The sequence below is a fragment of the Macrobrachium nipponense genome, chromosome 15, assembly GCF_015104395.2.
Source record: "Macrobrachium nipponense isolate FS-2020 chromosome 15, ASM1510439v2, whole genome shotgun sequence".
Classification (NCBI taxonomy): domain Eukaryota; kingdom Metazoa; phylum Arthropoda; class Malacostraca; order Decapoda; family Palaemonidae; genus Macrobrachium; species Macrobrachium nipponense.
In genome coordinates this window covers 63,777,205-63,788,793 of record NC_087208.1, presented here as the reverse complement: position 1 = coordinate 63,788,793, position 11,589 = coordinate 63,777,205, and the positions used below count along the sequence as shown (strand labels likewise).

The 11,589-nt window shown below is 37.3% G+C and overlaps 2 protein-coding genes across 4 annotated transcripts in view; one reads left to right on the top strand and one right to left on the bottom strand.

The window, feature by feature from the left end:
- The window catches only part of LOC135195019 (queuine tRNA-ribosyltransferase catalytic subunit 1-like), a 310,854-nt gene extending 307,173 nt beyond the window's left edge, over nt 1-3,681 (top strand). The window contains exon 11 of the transcript XR_010310050.1: nt 2,944-3,681. The gene's annotated coding sequence lies outside the window, so the exon portion shown is untranslated. The remainder of the gene's footprint in view (nt 1-2,943) is intronic.
- LOC135195018 (adhesion G protein-coupled receptor A3-like) overlaps nt 1-11,589 on the bottom strand; it is a 506,010-nt gene that overhangs the window by 5,305 nt on the left and 489,116 nt on the right. For all 3 annotated transcript variants that reach the window (XM_064221310.1, XM_064221312.1, XM_064221311.1), the window contains 5 exons: nt 9,108-9,271; nt 5,348-5,615; nt 4,546-4,685; nt 3,796-4,275; nt 311-551 (listed from right to left, as the gene is read on the bottom strand). In XM_064221310.1, the coding sequence (XP_064077380.1) occupies nt 311-551; nt 3,796-4,275; nt 4,546-4,685; nt 5,348-5,615; nt 9,108-9,271 (1,293 nt within the window). The remainder of the gene's footprint in view (nt 1-310; nt 552-3,795; nt 4,276-4,545; nt 4,686-5,347; nt 5,616-9,107; nt 9,272-11,589) is intronic.

Sequence of the window (11,589 nt, the reverse complement as noted above, 5' to 3'; positions counted from 1 at the left end):
ACCATTTTGATACGAACTTTGAAATGGACGAGACATACTAATACTAGGCAAACATATTCTCCAAGAGGTATTCAGATGTTGCTGAACATACAATTCTGCTTGACGAAGACCATTTGCTAGATACAACTTGAAGTCAATAAAAAAAATAAAGTGCACTGAAATAAAATGGCTAATAATAAATGCCAATTTCACCAATGAAATTTGTACATCATGTAGTCATTTGCTCAGCCATGACGACTACAATAAAAAAGGAAAAAGGAAAAAAACGGCTATTTAGTAATAAGCGATCATCATGAAAGGGGTCCCTTACCTGTATAACATTGAGTAATTATGAGTATTACACCGAAAGTGTCTCTCTGTGTTGTGTGGGCTACGGCGATACCAGTTGCAAGTCAAGCCAGAGAAAGTGCTTGGTTGTCGGGCAAACTGGTGCATCTCTAGTTGAGGTGCTGGTGCTCGGGTCAGCTTGGGTGAGTGATTTGCTACTTCCCATAGGCATTTCACCAGCCTCTGACAAGCTCCATCCAAGACTTCAGCAGCATACAACAAATCTATGAAATAAAGGATAAAATATGTGATAGCTCAATGTGGTAAAAATTTCCGTATGTTGTCTTTTGAATAAGGTGCAAGCATGTTTTACAATTTTTTAAAAATCTCCAAACCTCAAAATACAATAGTCTGATCAAAACTTTTAAAATATCTCAATCTCACCAATATGAGTAAGCTAGAACAGACTGCTTCCATTACGTATGATGGTGTCTTCATCCATTACACCTCATCTACCCTCATTTCAATGTGTGACTGCATAATGATAATGGCTCTTCTCATTGTTCTCCCTGTTTACTTTGGAAAGATAATACCTTGTGACAGCCCTTGTCCTGGTTGAATTTCTTTTTGCTTTGTGATTTAATTCATACACTTACTTCTGTGTTCTCTGCATTTTTACACAATCCATCTCCTGCTGCTGCAAATTTGAGTGAATTTCCATATGCTAAGTTTTGTGAGGAGCAGTTTGCTCTCACTTATCATGTTCCTGTAACTTCCAATTTGTTGGGCATAATAATGTTCTCCCACATTTCAACTGACATTCTGTTTTGTGTCATCTTGTCTTTTACGCCTCAATTCTCCATTGGGTTAAAACATGAGGATACAGTGCAACTTAGGTGGTGGGGCCTGCATATGGAGCCACTGCTTCATCCACTTATTACTAGCAGGAGGAATTTACCCTCCAATTAATCACGAGTTGCAATGCTCAATTATTCCTCAATGTCAGACCACACAACCAGGGAACTTGGCTATGATCTTTATTGTCAGAAACACTCAACAGAGACAAAGGGCCACTAGAACTCCACCAGTGACTCAGGGTGTAACTCCTCCAGCCTGAAGGAAGAGGAACCACTTAAGATATCACTACATTAAGTGGTCAAGTAAATATCTTGGAGATCAACAAAATCATAGACAAGGTCCCTTATGGTCGACTGTTCCTGTGAATTATATATACTAGTAATGTCTTATCGCCATGATTGCTTGTTCATTTATTGATTCTCCATTACAATGAAGGGATAAGAAATCTTCAAACAATAAAGGGAACATGAAAGGTATTTCACCTATCTCAAATTCTCAAGTCCATAGACAGGAGGAGATCCTTCTCTACTGGCCTCCTACTTAAAGATATGATCCCTTTCCTCAAAGACCATTTAGCCTCCTCCAAAAGCCAAAAGATGAGCCCTTTCCTTCCAATTCTCAAATAACTTTTCAGCGGATGGCAATGCCTACTACCTTGGGACCTTCAGCCACAACAGCCCCCCCCCCCCCCCCCCCCACCACAAAAAAAAAAAAAAAAAAAAAAAAAAAAATCAGCTATAGTCACAAAAAACTCTCAGGACCAGGCTGTGCTGGTGATAAACAGAAAAGGATCCAGCAGATCTTTGGGCCTTGCAAGATGAATCATCATTCATGAAAGGCCTGGACTGGTTATACAGAATCTTTCCCTTGAAAAATAGCATCAGTCATTGAACTGCAGTAGGAAAAAGAGAGGGATAAGTGACTAGGGGCTAAGAAATACCCACAGAGGAATCAATCTCAATGGATATATCAACAATGTTTTATTGAGCATGATAGACTGAGGCACCACTAGGAGCTACAACCATCTAATGGCATTCTGTAATTTTTATCCCTCCAGATCAGAGGCTGACATAATTTTATAAAATCAAAGACTGTAACTATTCATCTAAGAAACACTTGGTAGCAATGAAGGTTATTGCCAGGACATTCTAATTACAATTACTCCAAGTTCTGTTGTTCTGGCCACCTCAGAATAGGTTGTATGTAGTATTTGAGAAATTCTGAAGACAGTCCAACTTGTTGCTAAACTGACAAAGATTACTGCCCAGGTCATCCCTGCAACATTAACTCAAGCTTCATTGCCCTGACTATGTAGGGGGTAGTGCCTTCAGTGCACCTCATAGAATATTTGCAACCCATATTCAGCCACTAGCTGCACCCATTTCTTAGCCTTGCACTCTACCTGCATTCATGCTTCCTTTTCATCTCGCTGTTCAACCTCTTTTCATTGTCTTTAGTGCTGAATGGCTCAAAGTTTAGTGCTGAATGGCTCAAAGTGCCAAAGTGCTTGACTTTAGGGCCTAAAATTCATGATTCAATCATCCATGCTGTTGTTCTTATATTCCACGAATGGGCTACATTTGATAGGTTCTACAGGGAGTCTAACTTGCAGCTTAATCTCTAAATGAATTGTTGGTGGCGCAAGAGCCATTATTGCAGAGAATTTATCTACAAAGACCACAGTAAATAATAAATGAATGGTTTCCTACTAAGAAGAGTCTACTCTTCACAGCAGTTTGGCACTGTACCTTTTATGAAACATGGTTAAAAGAGGAACAAGTCCTTCAGGTATCTCACACACCTTTTCATCTCCAACAGATCCTCATGAGCTCAAGACATCATGTTCCCTACATCCTGTACCTTTACTCCCAGAAGATATAGTGAAGGAGTTTGAAGATAAAGTCAATAATGAGATAGGCTATCTTTGACTGGAGACCCTTCCTCAAAATGTTCTTCCTCATCATTGTCTGTTGCAAGGAGCTCACAGAAGCCGAGAAAGTCACCCTTCAGGCATCAGGCAAACTCCTTTTGCAGAAGTGCCTTTACTTCACACAATCACAACGTAATGAGTTATCACCATATATAGTAAGAAAGTTAACAAGTTAAATTAGGCTGGTGCAACTGAGATTGTTTTAAACAGAATTAGGCATCTTATGATTAAGGGGCTTTTGTATCATAAAACATTACACTTTCATAAAGCTACCTAGTATTACAACTAAATGCTTAAACATTATAAAGTAATAAAAAATTATGCATGTATGTACCAGAGGAAAAAATGGGTCATCAATCACAAACTTTTTCTTTTGAAAGGTAAATTATAAATGAATATTGTTAGCTAGAAATAGTTTCAAAAACATCTGTATATTCTTTTAAAAAGTATTGAAAGGCACAATAAATATTGTGGTGGTCTCCTTGGAGATAACTAAATCCCATATTCTACCAATAGAAACCAAATCTTACTGATTTCACTGACTAGAGTCACAAAAGTCTTTAATAAAATAATCTACATAATTTAAGACAATAATAAAATACATTTTTTAATGTAACATACCAAATGATTAAAATTTTTATTGTAGTGGGATATTGACAACGAAAGCATAAATTATTTTTCAGCAGTTAAGAAGCTAAATTCGTATTTTTAATCAAGCAAAACTCCCTGTGCACACATACCTTGAGCGGCAGCCATGGAAGCACTGATAATTTCAATGAGCACGAGAGCTGTCTCCTTGGGTCCTGAAAGAGCCCCTAGTAAACTAGTATACTGTTCAACAGTTTTAGCTAAGAAGATAATGTCCATTGGATCTCTCAAGATCTTGCCATCTCGGGTGAAGTTGCGAAGGCTCCTGGTGGAGTCGGCCAAACTTGTTTTACTGGCTGGTATATTGGTGGAAGCAAACTGCTCCAGGATTTTCGTAGTTTCCGACACAAAAGGACATGCCGAAGTGTCCAATCCTTCCCAGTAGCCCTCAGGAGAACAGGCATGTTTGGCTTGCGAGATGGCTACACCTGCGGCCGCTGCCTTTAAAGAAGCCTTTGTAGGATACTTTGAACTACCCCTAAGGTGAGGTAACAATCCCGCGCAGGCTAGTTCTACCGTTACTCCAGCTACAGTTCTTGGCCATACATATGAGCCTCTGTTATTACTTGTGGCTGAAAAGGAACAATTAAACGCCGACTGTTATGGAAACAACTTACTGTTTTCTTAAAAGGAAATACGTATTAAGAGTTGGTTTATATACAAATTAACAAGAAGAGTTGCTTTATATATAAATTTACACGTTAGGTTAAAGTTTTGACAATCATGTTTGCATTAAACTTCAAAATACATACGTACAACAAAATTTAATTTGACAGTATCATGTTTACATTAAACTTTAAAGTGCAAGAAATTAGAGGCAGCAAAACAGCAACAATCCTTACTATTCATTGGGCAATATCTGGTGTCATGGGTGATGACATAAATGCTAATGGTACTTGTTGTATGGTTTCCTTGCTCTCCTTGGACTAGACATGACCAATCGCCACTGTGAGTGCCATTCAGCTCCTTAATTTCGACCATGCTGTATTTGAAGGGAAACATGTCTTATGAATACCGATGGCTAATCATTATTTCACTCCGATAATTTTATATGCATACTGAACTCTTATCTACTGAATGTATGTATGTATTTATGTATATATATATTATATATGTGTATATATATATATATATATATATATATATATATATATCCTTTATATATACTATACATACATATACATACATACATACATACCCTGCATGCCACTAGGATTTTTAGTTTTAAATAATTTAAATAACATATCAAGTAAAAGGATGTTGTGAACAAATGTATGGCACTGATGTTAGCATATAAATATACTGTATATGTGCGTGTTAAGATCTGATGCATTGTGTCCATAGAAATTGGTGCTTGTCACTGTTGTATGGCTTTGTAGACCCTAGAACTTTTATTGACACTTTACGCGTCAAAGCTTGATTTAGAGAAAGCATATACGTCTGCAATCATACTTCATACTGCAAAAGGTCTGCTTACCGGATAATTGGTTCAATTACAGAAACCTTTATTTGGGTTCATGCTATATATAAGTAGCCTTCTTCAGCAAAATAAAATACCGTTTTATCTGATATAGCACCTGTACTTTCATCTAAGCGTGAAGGGAACTGTTTTAATTAGATCGTCTTCGAAGCAAAAATACAAACCTTTCGATGGATTCAGGCAGGTAAGTTGTCTTGATGACGGCACCTCCGCGTTGCTGGTGTTGATGATGCTGTTCCAAGTAACCCGTTACCGTCGTAGATCCGGTTGTAGACGGGTGACGAGGCACGAGGTGAACGTCACCCCTCACCCACCAAACTTTGTGACCTTCCTCTGCGCTGGTCACCCTGCAACGCAGCCTGAGAGAGTCGCCGGCGAACACCACCTGATCAAGGCCGGGTTCGAGTTCCACCACGGAGAGACCCGGTCCATCTGAAGGTAATGACAGATAAAAAGGTAAAGCATAAAGTAAATTGACATCTGAGATTCTTATTTTGAGCGAAGGTGTTTGCGGATAAATAGAGTTATCTGCAAACCTTCCCAGTCAAAAGTATGTTCTTACTGAAAAGGAAACAAAAATACATGGTAGAAATGGCATTCATTTTCTCTTATTAAAAGCGCAATTAACGTATTCACAATATGGTCACACCCGTGTCTAAAAGTTCTGCCGTTTGGCTACTAAAGTAACTAAAGGAATCGGAACCAATATTAGGTTTAAATCTTTTTGGATAAAAAAAATATCTACCATTATCTTTTCAAAGTTTTAGAGGACTGTAGATGGAAAAAAAAATGATGAACATTTTAAAGACAACACAAATACAAAATATGCGCGCGCACAAACACGGACACATTTCTCTCTCTCTCTCTCTCTCTCTCTCTCTCTCTCTCTCTCTCTCTCTCTCTCTCTCTCTCTCTCTCTCTCTCTCTCTCTCTCTCTCTCTCAGACAATTCACCCTAATTTCCCTGTATTTTTCCCCCTAGACTCGTTATCTTCCCCTACCAAGAGGGTCCCTTCTTCCCTAACTTCTCTCTCTAAGTAGCTCGCCAAGACTCGGAAGTTAATTTGATCGTCCTCATAAGGAAAGCCAGTTGGGGAAAAATTGTGGAATTAGAGTCTTAAATTAATCCCACCAATTTCCATTCTCCATCCTTCTGTCTCGAAACCCCAAACTACAACAGCTGTCCACCCCGGTGTATTTCAGCTAAACAAATTATCCTTACAGCTGCATACCTATGGACTGACCCTCATTTTATATTACCTTAGCGGGTGCGCGAGCGTGCTGGTGCGTGATGTTAACACATTCCATCACATCAGAGACAGTTCAGTGTGATGAACTCGGCTTTCCAAGGAAAATCGATGTTATATGCGATTATTTTTTTAAAAATCATCTGAAAATCATGGTGGTTATGTGTATATACATAAAAAGCTACAAGGAAACATTTTTATTGTCTTGGTAACAAGATAAATTACAACAATACGAGATATTATCAATGTGCTGTTTTCCTCGCAAAAGGATGGCGCTGCAAGAGGATGGCGCCAGAAAAATCACCAACCGACACTAAATGTCTACCTTTAATAACTGAGCTAAACCCTCTTGCAGTAAACCTCCACAGTATTCAACAGTGGTGTGATCGGTATGGTGTTGACCTGCCACCGAGATGGCCGCGAGTTCCATTCTCAGGAATTCCATTGAGGTGTGACAGGTGTATTTCTGGTGATATAAGTTCACTCTCGACGTGGTTCGGAAATCACGTTAAGCCGTTGGTCCCGTTGCTGAATAACCACTGGTTCCATGCAACGTAATAACACCATACAAACGAACAAACAACTCCATTGACTACAAAATTGTTCAAACAAAGCAGACGAATCAACTTGCAGGTAAAAGCAGGAGATTACAGAATAAATGCCAAGAGAACGTGAACGGGAACGTTTGTGAGGAGCAGTTCCTGGCTGAAATTACACTGCAGTTGAAATCGTAGTAGTACAGGACTGTGGATGTATTTGGTTCTATGCCGGTGAAACAATAATCCTTCAATTTATATGAATTATATTTTCATCGACTATGTAAGTTACAGCTGAAAGAGGAGAAGAGTTCACTAAAATTATTTGTTTTCACGAAACTAAACAACAAACGATAAATATGGAATACAAATCACTTCCTACCGAGAACACTCCAAGGAATTATGTGAGCAGGCAACGTAAAAACACCATACAAACAAACAAACAATTATGTGAGCAGACCGGGAAATAAATTGGAACTAAACAGTGATCACAGTCACAACCACTAAGCTTCAAAGTGCATATAATATAAAAGAACCATGTAGCAAATGGTTTACTCAACAAGGATATGGAAGCCATCAATGGAACAAAATTGTATATGACGAAAACTTTTGGATGTCTGGATACCGAATAAAAGTACTATAAAGATACTGACCCGTAGGGGGTAGTGCAGTCAGTGCACATCACACGGTGCACTGTAGGCATTACTTCTGGTTCTTTGCAGAGTCACTTCGGCCCCTAGCTGCATCCCCTTTCATTCTTTTTACTGTAGCTAATTTCATATTCATTCTTCCATCTTACTCTCTACTCTCTTCTAACAATATTTAATAATGCAACTGTGCGATTTTCTTCCTGTTACACCTTTGATATCTCTTGCTCTCAATTTTCCTTTCACCGCGGAATGACATCATAATTCCCAGCGCTTGGCCTTCGACCTAAATTGCATATTTTATCTACCTATCTTTCTATCTGTCTACAAAGATATGGAGGAAAGGTGCTTACAACTTCAAGATCTACTTAGGGGGAAAAAACAATAGAAGCCGTCATCGCTTCAACAACGATTACGAAGATAGAATAGCTAAAGATGTAAATATCCTATTTGATCAAGCGAGACACCATTCCAATAATCCCTTAAGGCAATATCTGTTGTGGAAAACGTTAATGGAATATAGCCCTATTTTGAAAATCTATCAATATTACATCACATAGAAATCGTATGTAAATGAAGCGGTTCGGTGCCTAATAATATGACCTTTGAATTGGAGGTGATACACGTTATTAATTTTCTCAACTTGATACAAATTCTTTACGCGTGATAGATGTCAAAATAAAATGTTCCGTGAACCATAAGAAATTCATGAGAAATGTAAATGACATCCCACAAACGAATATCTTTGTTTTACCGCGGAAAACTTGCACGACCCAAAAATTGCATCTGGTGGACCAAGTTCTGTCTAACATTCTGAAAGTGAAAGGAAAAAAAAAAAAAACTTTTTACTTGGAAAATTTAAATGCATATACCCAGCTCTACACGGCAGAGACGATCGACTTTATTGGAGAGGCAGTAGAGAACCGAATAGCCTACGCTACAGCAGACATTGACTGTTTCCGATACGAAACGAGAATAGAAGGAATATAGACTGCTGATACTTAAATGTTTTACTTGGTGTTACTGGTCTTCGATCTGCAGATTTCGCGGTTGATTGAATCCAGTAATATTGGGGGTAAACAAAAATATTTCTCAAAGTTGGCCAGCATAATATAAGAAACAAGAAACACAGCAACACAGATCTAAATAATACGTAAAACAATCTCAAAGTGAAGGAACAATAAAAGGAAAACAATATAAATAAATATGTATATATGTACTTACAATATATATATATATAGATATACTATATAGTATCTATATATATAATATATATATTAATATACTACATATATATAATATATATAGATTCATCTATATTTATAATAATATAATAGAAATAATAAAGAGAAGAGAGAGAGATAGAGATATCCCCATAAATTCAGTAAACCTTACGAAACCGAAAATGATTTGAATTTTATGTACTTTACCAATGCAACCATTCTGATATTTACGATCTGAGAGAGAGAGAGAGAGTGCACGAATGAATACTCACGACATTGCATCTCTTGTGGAGAGAGTTTCTTGATCTGCGTTCCGTTGAGAGACCTCGGACGGAAACATTTTGTTCCCGGCGACAGTCGGAACTGCTTGTCGGCAATTGCTTGCGTCAGCCAGCGAAGTCCGCAATCACAAACCAATTCGGCTTCCGGGGCATCCCTGTGAATAACGAAATTACAAAATATTTTAATAAAAGCTTTCTGAGAAACTTAATAACAAATAAAACAATCTTATGAGGAGAAACGTGTGTGTGTTGATAACTTACGAAATCTCACTGATGTCTCTCAGGGGGACCTTCTACCCCCTCCTCCGGTGTGAGAAGAATAGGGTGAGTGGATAGGATGAAGGAGCCGGAAGAAATTTAAATGCCGGGATTGATCAAAATTTAAAAGGTGATGGTATTTCACGGTTTCCGTTTAAGACTCATTATTCTTTGTACGTAAAGTCATGCTCAAATCAGAGGCGACTCGATTCTTTTTGTATCGGCCAAAATCTCAGCCTCAACGTAACGTTGCCAAGTAGTGTTCAACTTTTTTTTTTTATTATTATTTCCAATGCCATATATGTATGTCCACGAGTTAGCGAATTCAAAGCTAGCACTATTTTCCCTATGGTTATATAAATATAATCCCTTTTATGCATTGATATAATTCGTAATGTGTGATTTGAACAGATTTTTATTATTAATTTTTTTTTACATTGCTTAGCTTAAAGCACGGTGTGATTAGGTTAGCAGTGCCGTCAATGATAGTGCGCATAACAACATGCAACCTCGGGTTGGTCAACATATTCAAAATAAGATTATGACTTACAACAGGTTTTCTTTGAATATTGAAGTTTTAGGCTGTGTTCAAGTTGCCTGTATGTTGCAAAATGATTTATAGGTCTAAAAAAAATAAACTTAGCCTTCTGAGATAATCTCTGTTACTAAATAATTTATTTGTAGAGATTACCTGTTCTTTGAAATTTAAAAGATGATGACGACTGTAATTATATGAAGATGGTTATTAATCGAAATATCTATTAGTATTAATATCATGGCCTATGTAACATATTATGGCCTTATTGTATGAAATAATCGTGCTTTCGTATTGAAATAGAAGATAAATATGGGGCATGTTAGGTTTCCAGTTCGTGAATTTTGAACGAAATCCTATGCAATCATGTCGTATCACTTACGAGTATAGTTGTACTACTAAATATGTTTACATGCAAATTATATAGATGGTTTTGCAAAAAAAACAACCGGCAACGTATTTCAATATTTAACGAGTGCAGTATTAATTAAAATAATGGTTTTATATATATATATATATATTTTGACTGAATAACAAATATAATATAATATATATATATATATATATATATATATAATATATATATATATTATAAAATACACATTTTCCCTGTACACAAGATTTACTAAAACCCACAAAACACGTGAATTAAATTATTTGGCTTTCGAAGGGACCATGCCTCTTCCATCTCAGTTTTATTCGGAGGAGGAAGGGATTTGGTCCTTTCGAAAGATTAACGAATTCAATTTTCGTGCTCTTGACGGTTGTACTAATACATGTATATTAGTATATAATGTATATTTTATATATGTATATATATATATATAGATATATATATATATATATTATATAATATATATATAAAGTTATAGGTACAATGAACTCTTTAACTTTTCGATTGAATCAAGAAATTTGAGTTCACCGTGGCTATTAGAAATGTATACATAAATTGATATAAGTATGAATATATATACACATATAGTTCGTGCTCATGTATTTATAAATATACGAAGCAGAGAGAGAGAGAGAGACAGAGATTTCAATGAGGTCTCCCAACTCAGCATCCGTTGGATGCTTCAAAGCTGCCTTTTCAATATGAACTTCGTACGTTTCAATAACATGAGACGAAGTAGGCCTAACCGCATCAGCACTATCAGAGCCCATGTACACACGCTGACAAAATCACTAATTAAGGGGAGGTCTAAACTAAGATCTAATTACAAAGCACGTAATCTAATCAAAAGAGGGTAAGAAGGGGTGCGAACGAAACAGGGGAATGGGGAAGGGGGGGGGGGGGGGGAGTTAGGGGGTAGGGGAACTGAGAATTCTAAGAACCGAGGTCAAAATAAACATAAGCGAGCGCACGCATCCATTATTAAACGCCATATTCATTAGATAAGACATTCGACATTAACCCTACACAGTCATCCTAGCCAGACTCCAACTCTGAAATAGTTTTCATCCTCTCTCTCTCTCTCTCTCTCTCTCTCTCATGCCGTACCAATAAAGTGACTTCAATCAACGTTGTGTGTGTGCGTGTTTGTATTTTTGCCTCGCCATCCAGCCAGCTCTCTCTCTCTCTCCCATCCAGAACACCAATACATCCCACTATTGGGGCCCGTCTATTCTCTGGCTTTCCTCTATCTGCCAAATACAAAAGAGATGGGAAGAGTAAATCTC